Below are 19,407 nucleotides of genomic sequence, written 5' to 3' on the forward strand. Positions count from 1 at the left end.
TGAGCTCGTAAAACTAGGCTGATAACCCTTCTTTAATTGCATATTTTGCAGCTAAGCGATCCTCTGCATGACTTACACCAACCCCACGCGCAACTTTCTTTTAAGTCTAAACTCGACAATATATCATCACACTACCTACGGAGTACAAGTATGTCGTGCATGCGTCCCTACTAGTTGTCTTGCGGTCAGAACTCTTTCTACACATGTCTTTGTACATCGCCAGTCAGGAAAGCAATTGACAAACTGCTAATATTTACATCCCGCAATGTACAAGAGGCACGGAAAGAGAGAACAAATATTATACAAAACAAGCAGGTAACGAATAAAGGGAAAACAGCTACTGTAGCTCTGACATTTATGATAAATGTTGGAAGTGTAAACCTGTTAATATCTAGGCTACTGGCCAGAATTTGCGAGGCAACCAATGAGCAAACTCGACTGCCGGCAGCTGGCGTGCGACATGCGGATGTGAAACAACCATCTGGCCAAGGAGTAAGAAAAATATAAAAATACAAAACATCTTTGTAACGGAGAAATAAACAAGAGTCCCCAAGTGTAGTTCAATAACATGTAAAATAAAAAGTCAACCTCACAAAGATAAAATCAATTTAAACCAACTCCAATTACCAAAGCCCGCAAAACACCCGAAGCGAAAAAAGGGGAAAGGGGAGAATAAAAAGGGATAAGAAAACCCCACTGGCAACAGCATTATAACACGCACACGAATGACCATCGCAGGCTATAATCGCTGCATTCATTCACCTAAGGGTCGTAGTGTCGACAGGGTTTCAAACGCGATAGAAGATGCTCCATTAAGCTCCACCCAAACCATGCCAATTATCGGCCTCATTAACAGAATCGACTTTCCAGCTTTCGTTATCGCCCTGAAGATACTGAAGATGGTTATCTGGGATCAGACTCTCCTCCACCTCAGCAAGATACGGGCCAGCATATATCTCATTTGTGTCTGCTGCGGTGTGGAGGGTTGGCTGCCACTGGGATTCACCCAGCCCCCCAGTTGTGAGAACGGGGTTAGATATGTCGTACTGAGGGATACCATCCCTGGACATAAGCGAAGGATCGATCTGTTGCCCTACGCCACCGGCAGGGTGTCCATGGGAGCGGTGGTGGTGTGCAGCAGCCGGGGCCTGTGAAGCGTATTGTGCGTTGTATTCAAAGGATTGGTATCCTGTCGAATGTTGAGCAGGGCCTAAGCCCACGCCCATGCTTTGCTGTGCCGTGTTTGTGTACACCATGTTCTCGAGCTGATGGTGATGGCCTGTAGGAATATGGCGATAGTGTATTCCCGGCCCAGCCACGTGATAGTCCTCCGTGTCGTATGGCGTGGGGGTGTGTCTTGCCGGGTTCGCCAATTGTTGCGGATGTCTATGGTGATACGCGCCGTATGATTGTGCGTCGGGAACAGCCACTGTGGAATAGGGGGGTCCGTACGGCCCACCGTGCGGGTCCATTATAGGTGTCCTGCTGGTTGACCGATGCTTCGGATCCCGGTGACCCGAGGCTTCCCAGTCATCATCGACACCCGAATCTTCGCCAAACTCATCCTTGCCCTTCTTCCGAGGCTTTGATGGTGTGAATTTGTACTCCGGATGAGCTTTGCGATGATTGTCCCGCTCGATCACGGCCCAATCATTGAACTGCTGGCGGACGTTGTCTGGTTCGATGAACCAACTTTGGGCACACACCTTGGAGACGATCTGGTGCTTGGACTGATGTGCCCATTTTTTGGCTCGGTTTTGGTAAGCCTTTCTATACAACATAAAGGCGTTCATGGCACGTTTGACTTTGCCAGGCTCTTTGCCGTGATCGACCTCTTCATGCCGCTCGTCTGCAGACCTATGGACGTAGGCCTCGATATCAACGATCGGCATATCCCACTCCTTGGTGAGGATGCTGAGTGGTTGGTCGATTGTGCTGGCTTCTTCGCTGGTTGCTTTGGTGGACTTCTCCTTTCGCGTTAATGGAGGAGAGGCAGACAGAGACGGCGCCTTCTTCCTGGGTGTCGAGTTCTTTGCTACGCGGCCCGTCTTTACGGAAAGAACTTTCATTCCTTGTGTTGCCCTTTGCGGTGTGGCCATGTTGGATACACCAGGACTCCCGGAGAGGTGTTGCGGCGCGGCTGGCGGAGACGCTTCGGGTGTATTTAGGTTGTACACCTGTAAAGGTGTAAGTTAGTGAATCAATGTAGCATACCCCGGCGAACGGCGCTTTCTTTGCACCCAAGCAGCGGCCCTGACTTACTTGAGGTGTCGATGCTGAATGCGTCGTCTCATAGGCAGGGGCGTCTTCGCCGGTATGAAGAGCTGGGTAATGGAATGTTATCCCCTGATGGGGTTGTGTATATGCCATGCTCGGGCTGGCGTACTGGCGTACGTGCCGGGGTTCCGGTGTCTGGTACTTAGAAGCAGGACGAGGAATGATCTGGACAACCTCGGATGGCGTACCAGGACAGCGACGCTGTGATGCGATGCTGTGGTTCTGGAGAAGTTGATCGAAAATAGCGGGGGAGTGTTCGCGCACAGAGGGGGTAGGAGACGGCGGTATGATACGGTCCATTGAGCGAGAGCGTGCACCCTAGATCGTGTAAATGAAGGTGGCATATAATGAAATGGAGATAGAGAAGAAGACTGGGTAAGAAGAGCGAGAGCGAAGGCCAAAGAGGACGTAGAGGAAAGGGAGAAACCTGCTCGTGTCTCTACCTGCTCGTGTCTCTTGACACGAGGATGGATAGCTGTGAAAGGCACTGGGGGCGCCGCGGGGGGGGGGGGGGAGGGGTGCGGAAAGATTGGAAGATGAATGATATCAAAATGGCAATGTGTGGAGCATGTGTAGACGGAAAAGGAAAACAGCGACAACGGAGAATGCTCCTACTGAGTGCAGTCGCAACAGCGGTAGGATAGTCTTCTGCCAGGCGGTCAGACTGACAAACGGATGTATTCAACGGCGAACGAAAGCGAACGAAGACGGCCGGCGGTGTTAATGATAGTTGAGGGTAGCCCCGAGGCGTGTTTGGAAAGAGGCGAGGGAACTGTTTCCGGTTGTGATTGGTGCCGGCCCGCTGTACGTACTGATTGAGAGTCTTTCTTCGCCGTTTCTTGCTTTGGGGCCTGATTTCTCGTGTTTCTGTCTGGCCAGGTCGTTGGGGATAGGTCGTTGACGTATGGCTCTTGGTGAGGTTCTTAAATTTGGGAACCACAGGTTTTATTACTTGGGTCACCCTATAACTTTCGACCGCTGGTGCTATTGATTCTCTTGACGCTCCTGATGTCCTGAGTTGAGGGCGTGTGGAAGGGGAGAAGGGGGGGGGGGGGGGTGCCTTCCAGGTGGCTTGGCTGCGGCCTTCCGGATCCGGATCCGGACCTAGCGTGAATCGACAAGATCAGAGTTCGTCTACTTCCGGATGAGATGACAGAGACGAAATGCCCGGTCAAGGCGGCTGCAGTAAAATGACGAGGAAATGAATAACAAAAAAAAAGGCTGGAAGAAGGCCGTTGTGGCGCTTGCACCTCGTCTGGTGCGGCGGCTGTCTGCGGTGGCTGTTTGCAGTCTCGCCTAGTCTTGTTCCTGGTTTGCACGGCGAGCCGTTTTTTCTGTCAGATGGGTCACTTTCGACGCCCAATTCGCCACTGTCCCCGGAAGCTTGTCCTCACACCGACGGTCTGTCGTGCGTACAGCGTGGAAGTGACTCCGTCTGTCAGTCTTCTTCGAAGATGAGTGAGGCCTGGTCGTAGCTTGCCAGCGAGGTGTCTCTTTAGCGGTAGCAGCTAGTGACTGTAGCTTTTGCTTGCGGGATGTTGTTGGTGGGGACCGGGCCAGCTGCCACTGAAGGCAGCGGTTTGGCGGTGATGATTTGGTGCCAGGTGACTGCCGTAGTTGGTGTCGCTGGTGTCGCTGGTGTCGCTGGTTTCGCTGGTGTCTCCTGATGTTTCTGTAGTCTGTGATTTTTCTGCTGTTTCTGAAGGCCAATGTCTCTGATATGTCTTGGTCGGGGATATCTTGCCTTATGAGACCTGTACCTGCATGCATGTAGGATTTGATAGTCTTGTCAGGAGTAAGCGGGTTACCGTTTGTTTCAGCAATCCTTCTCTCTTCGAGCCATCTTACCGCCGTGATGTCTTATCGTTGACTGTCCTTGCTTTCTTTTGCTGTTCTTCGCTTCGAGTGTCTGCGATGCTCTGGATCTGGTTCGTCAATTTGCCTCCCTTCTGTTTCCTTTGTATGTCTTACATGTGCCGGGAAGTGTCCGTTATTTGTACATTCCTGGATACTTCTCTCTCTCGCTTGTTGTCTGCTGTCCGCTGTCTGTTGTCTCTCGTCTATCGTCTCTCATATCTGGCCTCTGGTCTGAGGCCTAGCCTTTTGCCCTTTGGCCTTTGTCTCTGCTGTCGTCCTACCAATCGTCGCGGCCTTGCTGGTTGCTGTTGGCTCCTACAGGCAGCGGACTTGATTCACTCTTCTTGCCCTGCGTCCCCCGGGTCACCTTCATCATCCCCTCCGGCGGCCGCATTTGTTTCTCGACTTGTTGGTCGGGACCTGCGCTCCACGCCTTTTGCGTTTGCGTCTTGATCTTAGCGTTTGCCATTTGTGACCGTCGTTGGTGTCCTGCCCTCCCTTTCACCCTTTCATCGTGCTTTCACTTCTGACCACCCGGCCGTCTTTGTCCCTTGTCCGCACCCTCGCCCTCGCACGCTTCCCCTGCCCCCCTTCTTGCCCCCGTCTCCGTCGATTCGTCTTCCCCTTCGGTTTCGAACCTCTTCCATCCTTTTTTATCTGTTCGTCTCTTTGTGGTGGACTCTATTCCCTCATTGCGCCCTCGTCTCTTTCTCTCCGTAACCCCATTGCTGTTGGCCTTACCAGGCCGTCCTTGTGCTCTCTCGGCGTCCGTGCGCTGCAACAGTAGGCAAATGCGCAAGTAATGCGAGGTGGGATCTGGCCCTGCCAAACTACCGTTTTCGGCTTTGAAACAAACAGCCGCTAGCACCAAAGCGAACTTTCAACCCCACAAGCCACATGCGCTAACAAAACCCGTCTGGGTGCACAGCGCGCTAGTCGACTTTCAACACATCAGCAACACCACACCCACGTTCCTGTTTGGGCGGTGTGGAGCGAAGGTCTGGACGATAATACGAAGAAGGTCACATACTTGAACCGATCGATTGGGAGCCTTAAACTACCCCGTACGCACACGGTCTTACGACGAACCCGGACGCTGCTGCCAACGGGACATCATTTGCGTGCGCGCCGGAAATGGGTTGGTTCAGCAGTTCTTTCTTTCAGGGCCGGTTTGACACACTCAGCTTTATGCTTGATTTTGCTCTTTTCCCGTCGTCTCGGATATTGTTCGTCAAACAGCATTGGGTGCGATGCTGACGCAAAATAAGGAAAATTCAGCCTTCGTCGCAAAAGACGACACCGTGTGCATAATATATTTTAGTACTCTATTCAGGCGGACATACGTCTTACAAACAGGAAAGAATTCACAGTAAACGCAGCCTGTCGCCCCTTATGTAATGTATATACGGTGGAGTGCTTCACTATCAGCGGCTTCGCGCATTCATAAAGGAAAAATTTAAGTACCTTATACCTTCCGAATGCGGCATTCGTAGCAATCCGCTCCACATGATCACCCACCCGGCTACATTTTATGTGCCTTCCCTATTTCCGGATTTTCTGTTCTTTGTTCCTGCGTGGCGTGGCGTGGCATGTTTGTGTTTCTGGCGTCTTCTCTGGGCGGTCGATCGTTGTCCCTTACGAATGTCACACCCAACCCTCTTCTTCAGGTGCCCACCAAAAAATAAAATAAATAAATAGTAAAATAAAATAAAATAAAATAAACTCGTTTGACGAGCTGTCTGCAGCGGCGCTGGGGGACACTATGGACGGATACTTAAGAGGAAATCACCGCAAATTGATCCCTGAGCCAGATTCTGAGGGCAACTTCCCCTGACAAGTGTGTGGAAATACGAGAACAAATCAACCGTGAAAATATACTATAATTTATTAATATCGACTAACCACACTATACTTGCAGCATCACAACAAAATCAACGTGGAATGTGAACTAGCTGCCGCCGGAAACGTCTGCGTACACCATGTGTTCTAATTCCTTCATTTTGGCCGACCTATGCTTGACGACCACGGGGCACATTCACACAGGTCCGATTTGGGTGACCCGATGTCTTTCTACGAGCTTCGCTGACTAAAGCAACGCAATCGTCGCTGCCACAGATGCAGCCACATACTTATACATGCTGTCAAGTGCCTGGGTTTTTCTGACTCTACAAAGCAGTGCAACGAGAATGTCAGGCAAAGTGGCAGCCTGTGTAAATCGTGCCTGCGATGGCCAGGTGCTTTCGGAGTAGGTGTCCCATATCACATACGAGGGGAAACGATGTACATCGCAAAAATTTGCTCCCGTAAGACACCTACGTGAGAGCGAATAGATACGACGAGCCAATCCCCACCAATAATGGGAGAGAAACATAAGATCAGAATAAACTGGTAAGATTTACCTCCTGGAATCTAAAAGGGGCAAAATGGCGAAGATAAGGGCATAAATGTGTTTCTTGTTGCTCTATTATCTTTCGTGTCCTTCTCAAGATGCGCATCATGTTCCCGAAAAGCTGTGAGCATAGTCAGCTGCTTGACAGTCTTAATATTTGCCAGTTCGGCGTAAGAAACGCCCTGTGAAACATATTCATCTCAACCAGGCCCTTCCCAAAACCTGAAACTTGCGTCTTTGTGGCTTTCCGCCTTATTTGCATCCAGTTGAGCCACGGCTAGGATGACAAAATTTCGGCAGAAGTTGGGCTCTCGCTGAATGGACTGTTTTAATATTTCACCCAGCCTCTTGATCGTTCATTTTGTCCAGTTATTACGAGCCCAGGGGCCCCCTCAGGGGGAGTTGGCCTTTCCATTACTCGCACACCATAAACATGTTGGGAACGTACGCACGTCCACACCGGCAGCCTGCAGAAGAGCAATATCCTAGCTTTAATTTGCACGTGGTTGTGAGGTTTGATCAGTCGCAATGTTTGAAAACGACTGTCGATGTGCCAGACCCTCGGGTTTGACAGGCGGCATAAGGATTTGTTGAGGCGTGGAAGGAGACAAGGCCGCTGACGGCGGTATGGAGATTGACATTGGGCTACCGCGTGGGAGTACAGCAGTCTGGCCGCTCGAAGCTGCTCGGGAGTGCTTGATTGGTGACATACCGCCACTCGATGGTAAAAGTGATGGTGAAGACTGCATTAAAGGTTCAGCTACAAGGCTCTCTTCTTGTCGATGTTGCAGCCGCGGGGTTGCGAGGGCGGTTGGAGGCAGTTGAGCGGGTAACGGTTGCGCTCTACACGTGGTTGTAGCGGCTGTGGGCGTGAGTGGGTCCAGATTTATCATCGGTTGTGATTGTAGGCTGTGTGGAAGCATAGGGGGAGGAACAGGCTGCTCATAGATTGTCCCATATGCATGTGACTTGCGCGGAGACTGGTCTGGTTGAGAGAGACCGGGATGGGGCGCTGCAAAAGGATTTGTATGTTCGTTTCGTGTTGGCCACGGCATCGGGTTGGAACCAGACTCCACGCTGGAATCGCCGTTGGGACTCCATCTTGGAAGAGTTGTTACACCGTCTACCTTCCCCGGAACCGTGCTGATGCCATTGCCCGCCTCTGGGAGGGCAAGAACAGGAGCACGCGCAACTTCTTGAGGATAGGCATCAAAGTCGGTATCATCGTTATCCAGTTCGCTGCCAAGAGTCGACGCCGGGGTCGGCACCACCGGATTTGGTAACACTGACTGTGTCGCAACAGGCACCCGGTAGTCAGTAGCTCGAGCGGTGGGCTGGGTTGGCTTCTCAGGGGCAGGTGCGTTGATCTTGAGTCTTATAACGGGCCGGGCGAATGGCTGGCCGTCCGCCAAAGTGGCCGCACTGCGTTTGCAGGGATCGCAGACAAAATGAAAATCATCTTTCTCAGCCTCTTTCTCGTCAATACCCAAGCACCTGCTGTGTTGCCAAATGCTGCATTTTTCGCAGGACACGCTGTGCTGGCCGTCGTCAATCTTGCCATGAAGGCCGCAAATGCAGTCAAACGTCCATTCATCTTCCAACTCATCGCCCAGGTCCCTAAGCGCTTCTTTGTTTTTCTCAATTTCCGCCTGCCGTCTGCGTTCAGATATCCGACCTACGGCATTGTCGACAGACTTGCCATCCTCGGAAAGCTGTGCTAATTCGTATTTGTGCCGCGCTCGTCGATTTTCGCGTTCGTGAAGGCGGTTTTCCCGCGATAGGAGACGAGCCTCGCGCTCTTTTTCGGCCTTGCGTTGTCTTTGTTCTTGTTTTCGTAACGCCTCTATCTCAAAGCGTCGCTTCTGTTCTTCCTCCCGTAGCATCTCCTCCTGCTTTTGCTGCTCCTGTCGGCCAGCAATTCGACTTGACCTCTTTGCATTGGCCATCTTTGCTAGGTTCAGCAATGCCTTTTCGTGCTCCTTCTCTCGCTTCTTCCTTCTTTCCTCTTGCTGCTCAAGAATAGGGAGGAGGTGCTCGACAAGTTTTTCGTGCAAAACCCGCTCATTAGGATCCTTCTTGCTGGAGATCGAGGCCAGTAGTGAGCGCAGCTCGTCCAAAGACACCGCGACGCACTCCCATGTCATCCCACCCAGGCCATCATCGATGTCCTCTTCAATATCATCGTTCGTTGCGTGTGTTTTTTGATCATCTCGTGGGACGGTATGATCTTCATCGACCTCAGCTGCGTTGCCAAGGGTTGTAGAAGAGACGCGGCGCCGCTTCTCTCTGCGCCTTTCCAGTGCCCTGGCCTTCTTGGTGTTCTTTTTTTGTTTGGGAGGTGCGGGGGGCGCCTCCGTCAAACGATAAACGCGGTTGTCGTCAAGAACAAAGTAGGCGCGGTCGTCTCTATCCCATCCGAAAGGCTCGATGCGCTGGCGAAATTTGATGCGTTAGCATAAAACGCTAACGGACGAGGAGAATTTGGCCCAAAATTGAGCCTGCGTGCGAGTTCACGCAATCTCTCTTCCACCTCCGGGCTTCATGTCGAACTGACAGTGCCTTTACAATCTCACAACTTACCCAAGTTGTCTGGTCTTGGTCGGCATCCTTTTGTTCTGCCATCTTTTCGCGAAGCTTTTCTGCATTCATCATGACGAAAGATGTCATTTGGTGAAGTATTCGAATCTATTGTAAAATACGCATATTAGGGGCGTTTCCGCTGACAAAAACAATAGAACATTGGATACGTAAGAATGTACCTTTTGAAAGATGCTAAAACTTGCAAATCTCGCAGGAACTTCGTCGTTACCGAAGGGATTTGGCAGCTCGGGAGCCTTTGTTGCAAACTGGCGCCTGGTGTATTCGTCGAAGAGCTCAGAACTACAATTCTATTAGCCATCGCCCATAGCGAATGAGGATACAGTAAGAGAATTGAGCTAGGTCGTACGTCAAGCCACGATGAGACGAAAGATATTTGAGGAGAGCAAGTCCAATATCTTGCAGTACAGTCGAGTGTGGGCTTAAGCACTGCACTTCCAGGTCCTAAGAGATTCGCGTTGTCAGTGAGACTCGAGCCATAGACTGAGCAGGGTTCAGAGAACGAACATCAATGTCTAGATTGTCCAGCTTGACCACGGCGCCAAAGATATAAAACCACTGGCAGAGACTGGCAAATTGCCACATGTTACGAAGGCGGACAAGCGTCGATAGAACTTCGGGGGGGTGAGGGTCCGCCCCATCGTCATGTCGTCGCTTCCGGAGGGAATCCATCGAAAATATTCGATCGCAGCTCCGCGCCTTAAAGGGTTCTGTCGGCTAAATTTGTTCGTGCTCAGCAGGTGTGCGCTTTGTCAGGCGAGTCGTTGTTGCATAAAGGCCGTGTGGTTGTTGAAAAAGTAACCCTAAAAACGAATGTTGTTACAGTCAATCACGAACGGTAACAGGGCACAACCGATATTTGGGCCATCAGGAAGGTTCGAATGGGAAACAAAAAGGCCGTACAGATAGTTCGGTTCGAGTCGCAGCGTCTGTAAGATCCCGGATGGGGTCGCTACTTCTTAAGGCCTATACGAAATATTGCGTTTCAACCATGACCATTGTTAAAATCGCGACCTAGACGCGCTCAGCCATTTAAGTAAGCCAATCTAGAAAGAAATTCTTGGCGCACCTTATCGCCACGTGATATGCGATTGGATAAGATTAGGTGTCATGTCGTACGACGTACAAAGTACGTGTCGTCCATCATGCGACATATTCTCTACCTACTAGGTGGGTCCGATTCGGCTGAAATCTATTTTTACGATCTGATGCGAAGTTGCCTACCGAGTCGTACACGGGCAGAAAATACCCCATAATACGTTGGTTGTACCTTTAAATCTGCATGCCTGCATGCTCGTAGAAGCAAGGGTTTCCAGGGATGAAGGTACTTCAAACAGCCCCTGAATGGCTTGTGTATATTTACAGTGTCTGTATAAAAACGCACTGTCTCATTTATTCGAGAATCCTGCAGGAGATGATAATAGAACACTGTGTGAATTTACTGTGAACGCTGCTCTGAAGTTTGCTTGTCTTTGTGGCAGGGAGTCCGGGAGCCTGCGTTTCACTTTCCCTCAGCCTCCAACATTGGCTTCAACGCGCTGCATTACGGCGGCAGACTGCTCTTGCCATTGCAACGAAATTCCATCTGTTTGGACCCAGTCATACTGTCTCCTTGATCTGGCCCTTCCCTCGTCACTTTGCCTTTATTTTCTTTCCGTTACGAAGATAACAATACACACTTCACTCTGAACCCTCTGCAGAGTCGTGACGACCTTTTTTATGGCACTTGATTGCCTCGAAGGCCCTGTCTCCCTTCACACCTGGCCCTTGTTGCATCGCTGGACGAGCTTCTCCTGTTGGGTACACCGGTGAACGATCTATCGCGACGTCCTCTCGTAGCTGCTCACGTCTCTCACCCTTCCTGCCGACTACACGACCGTGCCCATGACCAGACAGCTTTCGCACAGTTAGATATCCGGTTTCCGAACTCGGCGCTGCTCGCTGGCGGCATCGTGTCCGATATCACGCACCGGTGTCACCATGAACCACGCTGCTTAACAGACATTTCCGTGTCTCCGCCAAGGGACTGTTCTAAGGGCGCACCGATTTCACCACCTCTTTTATTATTCCACGTCCAACCGTGCAAAATGGCTCGCCGTCCGGGTGAATTTGATGATGGCTATGCTTTTGTTTCGAGCGATACAGAGCTCTCGCCTGCCGACACATACTCTGCCAACCCGCAAACTCCATATGAGCAGCGCCCCTCTGTTCAACCACCCGTCCCAACATCGACACACCTTCCCGATATCACCACATACTGGGCAGACACAGGTCTCTCCACCCACCAGTCCCTTCCACATGGCGCTCCGCAACGTGGCAATGAGCTGGCGAGCCCCGAGTCTCCTATCGATCCTGCGGCTCTCCAATTTGCTCTTCCGCCAAACATATTTCAAACTGGCCCAATCTCAGTTGATCGAGACTTTGAGCCTCCTTCTGCTGACGCGTTTGCCGCAATCTCTACTTCTTACTACGACGATCACAGCCACTTTGACCCCAGTAGCGACTCCGACCGTGTTCCTTTGACAGCAAGTGCAGAACCAATATCTGGGTCCTCTGGCGTACCACCAGATGGCATCCAGTCGCACAACAGTTTCCAGACTGTTGCCGGTTCAGATGGTGGCCAAGAAGAAACCCGTGATTCGAGGATGCTCGGGTATGATCTGGAACCGGGCTACGACACAGGCGGCCGGCAACGCAGCTATGGTAATTCTCTCACACCTGACAGTACCACTCGGCGGCCAAGATCTACATCCACAACAGGTGCACTTCAAAAAACAGCATCCATTGTGAGGGCCATGTCGCAGCGCGTCGTAGACATCAGTGGAGGTGGTGAGGCCCTGGAGCAACAGGCCCTTCGCGACCGATCTCGTTCACCTAGCAGAGATGCCCAAAGCACACACCATTTATCATCTCCCGTACTTGTCGATACGTCATATCAGCCCCAAGTTTTTGGCACTCGACTTGAGAAAAAAGGTGAATCCGAGTTCGCCGTCTCTCAGCCTCCCCCGCTCTCTTATTACAGGGCCCCGATGCCGAATCCGTTGAGAGGCAAGTCTCTCGGTATTTTTTCTGCAGACAACACATTCCGATTGTGGCTTTGTGACCTTCTTATGCTTCCTTGGGTCGAGTCATTCATCTTAGTCTTGATTGTCTTGCAAGCGGTTCTTCTTGCAGTCGAAGCCGCCCCAGATGTCTGGTCTCAAGGAAATGGACGTCCTGAACGTTGGGGAAAAACTCCATACGACTGGGCTAAGCTCGGCCTATTCGTTGTCTTTACGCTTGAGATCATAGCTCGGATAATCGTATCCGGCTTTGTTTTTAACGCTGCCGAATATAGTACCATAGACAGAAAACGAGGCATGCGCCAAGGCGTCCGCGCCGCCGTGACCGACCAATACCGATCATTTTTCCAGCCCCAACGACAGCGGTCAGTGAAACGGCCCCCAGTGGAAACTTATGGACCTTCTTCTTTCGCTCGGTCCTTTACACTGATGCAAGGCCAACCCCTGCCGGAGACGTACGAAGAACAGCAGCGGATGCAACTGGCCCGGCGAGCTTTTCTGAGGCACAGCTTCAGTCGCTTAGATTTCGTTGCTGTCGTGTCATTCTGGGTTTCATTTGTACTCAGCATCACTGGTATAGAGTACCAGTACCATCTATACGTCTTTCGTATGCTAAGCTGCCTTCGCATCGTTCGACTTTTGGGCATCACCAAAGGAAACGCTGTCAGTTTTTCACTCTCAAATATCTTATCGCAGCTTCGATGTCTGGTTTTCATTGACTAACATGTTTATAATGAACTAGATCATTTTAAGGAGCTTGAAAAAAGCGGCCCCGCTACTTGTCAGGGTCTCCTTTTTGATCGTATTCTTCTGGCTTCTGTTCGCTATCATTGGTGTGCAGAGCTTCAAGTCCAGTCTCAGCCGCCAATGCGTTTGGCTAGATCCCACACAACCCGATAATTTGACTGCGGCTTACACAAACGAGTTTGGCTTTTGTGGTGGACACCTGAAAAATGACTCCAATCCCAATCCAACCACGCTTCCATGGGTCATGATGACCGAGGCCGGGAACCTGAACTCGCTTGTTAATGGAACCCGCAACGGAAAAGGCTTTGTTTGTCCTAGGGGCTCGATCTGCCTCCAACAAGAAAGTCCCTACAACGCCACAGTCAACTTTGACGACATTCTCCATTCTCTGGAGCTCGTTTTTGTCATTATGAGCGCAAATACTTTCAGCGATCTTATGTATTACACAACAAACTCTGACTACCTTGCCGCTGCCCTTTTTTTTGCTGCTGGTATTATGATCATGATGCTGTGGATGACAAATTTGCTTATCGCAGTCATCACCTCGTCATTCCAAGTCATCCGAGAAGAAAGCAAAGGAAGCGCGTTCACTGCGGATGAGAATGATTTTTTGGCGTCACGCCCAGACAGCGGGCTTCGTAGAGCTACCATGCTCCGACGTATCTATCAGAAGACCACTTGGTTTTGGATCCTCTCCATTGCCTTCGATTTATTCGTTCAAGCTTTTCGCAGTGCTTCGCACGAGGGCAGGATCGTTTTTATCAACACCTGCGAAGTCGTCGTGACTGTCCTGCTTGATATCGAGATAGTCTTTCGATTTTCATCGGATTGGAGGCGGTTTCATCACAGCATACAGAATCTTTTTGATCTTGGGCTTGCTGTTATTACATCTGTCATTTTGATACCACCGATTCACAACTCAGGTCAAGTCTATGCATGGTTGACTGTTTTTCAAATCCTCAGGGCTTACCGAGTGGTTCTTGCCATCCCAATGACACGAACACTGATAAAATTGGTCCTCGGAAACGCTACCGGTATTGGAAATCTAATGCTGTTCGTCTTTTTAATCACGTTCCTCGTCTCGATTTTCGCCGTCCAACTCTTTCGAGGCGAAATAACACCGCAAGACTCGAGCGGCAACGACATAAGGATTACCTTCGCCTCTATATTCAACTCGTTCTTGGGCATGTATCAAATCTTGTCAAGTGAGAACTGGACGGCGGTCCTGTACACTGTTACGGGCTTCACGAAGCGCCTTGACACGGCATGGATTGGTGCCATTTTTTTGATTGGCTGGTTCATCTTATCCTACTTCATTTTGATCAATATGTTTATCGCCGTCATCCAAGAAAATTTTGATGTGAGCGAAGATCAAAAACGACTGGAACAAGTCAAGGCATTTCTTCAAAGACGAGAGCTTGGAACTTCTGCCAGCAATCTTTCACTGTCTGCAATGTTCTCCTTAGGACGGAGAGCAAAACGAAAGGACCCCCTCGACTACGGACCTGGTATGATGGAGATGCTCCTAAAAGAAGCTGTTGTTCGCGAATTCTTAAACGAAGCTTTAGATCCGCTCCAGGATTCTACTGCGGGAAATCAGTCGTCTTCTCAAGTTCAAGATGTTCTCAGTGGCACGGCCAAAGCTGGAGTTTTGCCGGTAATTTGGGCGAAAGTGTCAAGATGGACATCCAGCAAAGATCCAAATCCTTTTTACTCTAATGTTCGATTCGATGTTCAGAATGAGAATTTAGACCCGAGACAAATGGCTCGACAGGCTGTATCCGCGACATCGGCACGGCGTAAAGCTCAGCGCGAGTACCTAGGACGCCATCCAACCTACAACAATTCACTGTTCATTTTTACACCCAGAAACCCACTTCGGCGTCTTTGCCAGCGCCTAGTTGGTCCGGGTAGAGGCTCCGAGCGGTTTGACGGAGTGGAACCGAACAAGTACGCCTGGTACACTTTCTCGGCTTTCATTTACGCGTCGATCGTTGCCATGGTCATCATTGCGTGTGTCACTACTCCTTTGTACCAAAAGCAGTATTTCGATGGTGGCCATACGTTCAGCTTCAAAAACTGGTTTGTCTGGACCGACATGGCTTTTGCCATAGTGTTCACTGTCGAGGCAGTCGTCAAAATTATCGCGGATGGCTTCTTTTGGACACCCAATGCGTACTTTCGCAGTTCCTGGGGTATCATTGATGCAGTCGTATTAATTACACTGTGGATTAATGTAGCGACATTGTTTGCCAATGATGGGGCCGTTTCTCGAGCCGTTGGTGCTTTCAAGGCTCTCAGAGCACTGCGTTTGCTGAATGTCAGTGATAGCGCTCGAGAAACATTTCACTCGCTTATCATTGTTGGCGGCTGGAAAATTCTCAGCGCCGCATTTGTCTCTATTTCTCTCCTCATTCCATTTGCCATCTACGGTCTCAATCTTTTTCGGGGGCAAATGGTCTCATGCAACGACCAAAGCGGGTCGGTGCTGCGTCTTCAGGATTGCACAGGCGAGTATCTAAATACACCCTTCAGCAACGACTGGCAGCTTTTGTCACCTCGCGTCGCAGAAAACCCATACTACAGCTTCGATGATTTCGGATCCTCGATTCTTATTCTGTTCACGATAGTCAGCCAAGAGGGTTGGGTCGACGTGTCTTTTCAAGCCCAGTCTGTCACAGGTGTTGGCAATCAACCCCAATTTGGAGCAGCCCAAGGCAATGCGTTGTTTTTCGTTGCCTTCAACCTGCTCGCGACCATCTTTGTGCTTACGTTATTCATCTCCGTTTTTATGCGGAACTATACGGAGCAGACTGGTGTTGCATTTCTCACTGGGGATCAAAGAGCATGGCTCGAATTACGCAAACTTTTACGACAGATATCGCCGTCGAAGAGCTCCTACGATGATTCCAAAAACAAACTCAAGAAGTGGTGCCATAAACGTGCTATTGAAAAACACGGAAAATGGTATGTGGGCATCACCATGGTGCTGGTGCTGCACCTCATCCTCCTCATTTTAGAATACTCGTCAGAGCCGGACTGGTGGACCAACACGCGTGACTACGTCTTCCTCGTCTTCACTCTCGTCTACATGGCAAACATATCCATCCGCATTGTCGGCCTCGGATGGAGCCGCTTTCGAAGAAGTTCTTGGGATGTGTTCTCCATGTGTGCCGTGGCCGGGGCTTTTGCGACATCCATTCTGTTCCTTGCCGAACCTGGCCAGGACACGTTCATACAATTGCACAAGTTCTTTCTTGTGGCTATCGTTTTGCTCCTCATTCCCCGAAACGATGCACTTGACCAATTATTTAAGACTGCAGCGGCCAGTGTGACGACGATTGGCAGTCTTCTGGCCACTTGGTTGGTTTTCTTTTTGGTGTTTGCTATTGCAATGACGCAATCTTTCAGTCTGACCCGGTTCAGCTCGCAAGAAACAAATAACATCAATCTGCGAACTGTTCCGAATGCGTTGATTCTATTATTCCGAATGAGCTGTGGTGAAGGATGGAACCAGATCATGGAAGATTTCGCGGGTGTCGAGCCACCGCTGTGTGTCGAGGCACCGACCTTTTTTGGCAGCGACTGTGGCAGCACAGCCTGGGCAAGGGTCCTGTTCATTGCATGGAACATCATCAGCATGTACATCTTTGTCAATTTGTTCGTGTCGCTTATCTACGAAAGTTTCTCGTATGTTTACCAGCGGTCCAGTGGACTCGCTGATATCAGCAGAGACGAGATACGGCGTTTCAAAGAAGCTTGGCGCAGCGTGGACCCGAACGGCACGGGGTTTATCTCCCGCGAAGCATTTCCTCGCCTCCTCGGAGAGCTGTCTGGCGTGTTCGAAATGCGTATTTACAATCACGAGGACTCAGTGCGAAGCATTCTCGAGTTTGCACGGAACGATGACACGACGCCTCAGGCGCGACATGCTTCGTTGGCATCCCAGACTGCACTCACGGGTGTTAACCTGCAAAAGCTCAACGACCGTATCAACCAAATCGACCTAAACCGTGTTCGCGAGCGGCGGCGGCGGTTTAACATATTTTACGAAGAAGTCATGGTGTCTGCCGATCCAGACAAGGGCATTTTCTTTACGACGGTGCTGATGATCCTGGCTCACTACAACATCATCAGCGACAGTAAGAGCTTGAGGTAGGTTTTGTTTTAGCACGTGGAGAGACGTCTTACTTTCTACCGGATTTGAACAGGTTCCTAACTGGGCGTTTTCTTCTTCTTTTCATTTAGGCTTGAAGAATTCTTGCGCCGGCGTGCGAGGCTCCAGCGGGTTGAGGAGGAAGCACGACGTAGGGTTGTCTTGGGATTTTTCAACACGCTGTAAGTATCTAGCTCCGTCAAAACCCTCCCCCCATGTGCATCCGTCCTGTGTCCCTAACCCATACTTCGCAAACAGCTATTGGTCGAGAAAATTCAGACGGCACATGGAACAAAAGCGGTCAGCACGCATGACCGGCGTGCCCCAGCTTGGTATACCCGACATCCTTGTTGACGACGAAGACGACCGGACGTCCGGTGTGGGGGCCGGACACAGCACCGGCGCGGCATCGTTGCAAACAGCAGCGACGTTTCTCAGTGCCGATCACGCAGCCGGGCCAGCACAGCACCATAGGTCCTGGTCGGGTGCAAGCATAGATATCAGCCTTCACGACACAAACTATGCACATCCCTTGAGTGCTCCACGTACTGGTGGACTCTCTTCACCAACGAGTCCTGGAGGACTGCAACCACAAAGGCATCACTACAACCCCAGTGCATTCAGCTTTGAGCTGCAGGAGCCTAGTGCCCAGTTTGAAGCCGATGGTAGCAGGCGTGGGAGCGCTGTGAGTGCCATGAGTGGTGCGAGCGGTATGAGCGGTGTGAGCGGAGTGAGCCCTGGCCTTGTGAGGGAAATGCTCGATGACTCGGTGTGGGTCGAATCGATCCGGAGAAGTGCTACACAACGCCGAAGCGGCTGGGGTACTTAAAGCACATGGATTTTATCGGCCTCGTGTTTCCTTTCGTGCCAGCACCTTTGGTCTTCTTTTCTTTTTCTTTTGCTTTTCTTTTCTTTTTCTTTTTTTTCTTCTTGATTTGTTTCACTACTACTACTTTAAGTGTTCTTGTACCAGGATTGTTCTTCGGTGTGGTAACGACGACAAGCATGACGTTTTTATTCTTGGGGCGAGAGGGCGTTCCGTTGTTGATAGTGAAGCCGAAGCGTTGCACAGCTGTTAGCCTATTTCCCATTCTTTGTTCCTGTGCTACTCGCGTCCTTTCTAATACATAGCTAATCCCTATGTTCGTGTTATGGTTTAATCGATTATAGGTTTCTTTGTCCCGTGGTTGTTCTCATCGCCGCATATCAGTTGAATGCTGGGGCGACCAGGGCAGAGCAAATAGGATTTTGTTAATCGCCTTCTTTCTTATGGTCATGTAATCCGAACCGCAAGGCACAGTCTCCTCCCTTGTTTGATCGTCCTTCCTTCCAACGGGACAGGCTGGGGATCAACTTGGCCAATTCGACGTGGCACTTACACAAATTTCTCGTCGCCGTACTTAACACAGTGCAAACAGCTGGACGTCATGCACCGTTGCAAGACACGGCCGGCTTGGTTTAGGTAATTCTACGCCTCTCACGTCTGGCCAAAGAGAGAAGGGTTGCAGAGAGAACTGCGCAGTAATTACGACGTGTTATTATTACAAAGCATAAGGACGCATGCTAATTACAACCCAGCCCTCTCTAAAAAAAACAATAGCTTAACTAGATTCGCCCACCTCCCTAGTTCATTCGAGCATTTTACGCTGCGTTGTTGATGATACCCAATCGGCGGCTTGGCACTTGGTGTTACAAGTCAGGAATGGAATGTGCGAGCCTGATCAAGTCGTTTCCTTTTGAAACAAGCCGTTGCGGTGCCCTGACTACCCATTTTGTCGGCCTCTGGATGTTAATTACGTCGTTATTATAATTCGAAATCATTCTTCTCGCCGCCCTCGCCGCCCTCGCCGCCCTCACCGCCCTCGCTGATCCCTCTGGCAACATTTCACCTTGGGAATCTTGTTTATGCTTATCGACCTCCCACTCTTTATTCCCATGCCCGATTTCACATTCCTCGCCTACCCTAGTCGTCTCGCCTGTCGGCTTTGCCTCCCCAGCAAGGCGTTGCTGCCCTCGCTGCTCTTGACGATCCTGCCATATACCAATCTGTTCTTGCGGAAAATGTTTGTTGCATCATGACGTCCGTCGAAATGAGGGTCGCAAAACGTCGCCTACTACGTCGTGCATTTCTGGCTAGTTGTCACTGCCGCCTTTAAACTCTCGGAGGACTTGACCCTGGATACTACGTCGTACTACTGCGGAGCATTACTACGTACATCCGGCAAAGCTCAAACGCAGCTCGAACTCTGAAACATGTCACTCAGTACTCTCTTTTCGGCGCACGGACGGCGTCACAAACCCTCGTTTGTCTAAAGTCGGGT

General features: G+C 50.5%; 3 protein-coding genes across 3 annotated transcripts; 1 reads left to right on the plus strand and 2 right to left on the minus strand.

Annotated features, from left to right (window-relative positions):
- Positions 1–812: 812 nt before the first annotated feature.
- SPBR_00669 (hmg box protein) lies at positions 813–2,099 on the minus strand (the record flags this gene model as incomplete). Its single annotated transcript, XM_040758988.1, has 1 exon — positions 813–2,099. The coding sequence occupies one exon, from the start codon at positions 2,097–2,099 to the stop codon at positions 813–815; it is 1,287 nt and encodes a 428-aa protein (XP_040618437.1).
- A 5,267-nt stretch (positions 2,100–7,366) lies between these two features.
- On the minus strand, positions 7,367–9,175 carry SPBR_00420 (uncharacterized protein; the record flags this gene model as incomplete). Its single annotated transcript, XM_040758739.1, has 3 exons — positions 7,367–7,432; positions 7,651–8,955; positions 9,104–9,175. 3 exons carry the CDS (start codon positions 9,173–9,175, stop codon positions 7,367–7,369), a joined length of 1,443 nt encoding a protein of 480 aa, XP_040618438.1.
- Positions 9,176–11,208: 2,033 nt separating this feature from the next.
- On the plus strand, positions 11,209–17,915 carry SPBR_00010 (uncharacterized protein; the record flags this gene model as incomplete). The annotated part of the gene is made up of 7 exons (XM_040758331.1): positions 11,209–11,774; positions 14,800–15,064; positions 15,809–16,189; positions 16,247–16,293; positions 16,342–17,085; positions 17,179–17,268; positions 17,345–17,915. The coding sequence occupies 7 exons, from the start codon at positions 11,209–11,211 to the stop codon at positions 17,913–17,915; spliced, it is 2,664 nt and encodes an 887-aa protein (XP_040618439.1).
- Positions 17,916–19,407: the final 1,492 nt, after the last annotated feature.

Source organism: Sporothrix brasiliensis, assembly GCF_000820605.1.
Source record: "Sporothrix brasiliensis 5110 chromosome Unknown Cont19, whole genome shotgun sequence".
Classification (NCBI taxonomy): Eukaryota; Fungi; Ascomycota; class Sordariomycetes; order Ophiostomatales; family Ophiostomataceae; genus Sporothrix; species Sporothrix brasiliensis.